Here is a 705-nt window from a genome sequence, read left to right as displayed (position 1 = left end):
GCCGGCGTGCTGGTGGTGGCCGTAGGCCAATGGGTGCTGCAAGCTGGGCGAAGGGTGCCCGTTGGTGCCCGGCGCGCTCCGGGGTTCCTCCACCACCGTGCAAGCATCGTCCCAGTCATCCCAATCATCATCATCATCATCCTCAAAACTACCCTGGTAGGAGATGCCGGGGTTGGGGGGGGCTGTGTAGAAGGAGGAGTCGTGTCCAGGGGATCCGGCCGGGCTGCTGGAGTAGTCCGTGTAGTTGGAGCTCGACCGGGAACGGAGGATTTCAACGTAGGAGGCCGGCCTCCCCACGGCTGTTTTGGCCCTGTAACCAGCCGTCCAGGGAGGTCTCGCTGAAGATGACGAGCTCCTCGTTCTCCTGGATGCTGATCTCCTCTTTGTTTTCACTTTGGAAGTTGTAAAGTGCTCGAGCTTTCAACGCCATGGCCGGGCTCGGGGTAAGGGGAGGACACGGCGTCACACAATCCCTGGAACCCCCCAAAAAACCTCCGCGGTGATATCGTAGGCTGTGGGAAAAGGTTTCTCAGAGAAATAAAAAAAAATGAAGAAGAAATCCCCTACGAGGTGACGCCGAGGTCCATATAACCAAACAACCCTCCCGATCCCAACGCCCCGGTTAAAAACAACATTCCCTGGTCAGGCGAGCGGCGTTTCCCTCATCCAGAGGGAATTTCCATTCTCTGGAAAGAGTTTTCAGGA

At 57.3% G+C, this 705-nt stretch overlaps 1 protein-coding gene across 1 annotated transcript in view; it reads right to left on the bottom strand.

Annotated features, from left to right (window-relative positions):
* Nucleotides 1–430, bottom strand: part of SNX33 (sorting nexin 33) — a gene marked incomplete at its 3' end in the record, with an annotated part of 1,427 nt that extends 997 nt beyond the window's left edge. The window contains 2 exon segments of the mRNA XM_010175183.2: nt 1–289; nt 291–430. The exon segment at nt 1–289 is cut by the window's left edge and continues 997 nt beyond it. Coding sequence (XP_010173485.2) covers nt 1–289; nt 291–430 — 429 coding nt within the window.
* Nucleotides 431–705: the final 275 nt, after the last annotated feature.

The sequence above is a fragment of the Antrostomus carolinensis genome, unplaced genomic scaffold (genome assembly GCF_000700745.2).
Source record: "Antrostomus carolinensis isolate BGI_N321 unplaced genomic scaffold, ASM70074v2 scaffold30280, whole genome shotgun sequence".
NCBI lineage: Eukaryota > Metazoa > Chordata > Aves > Caprimulgiformes > Caprimulgidae > Antrostomus > Antrostomus carolinensis.
Note: the sequence above shows the minus strand (reverse complement) of the source record. Positions and strands in the feature narration are given on the sequence as shown.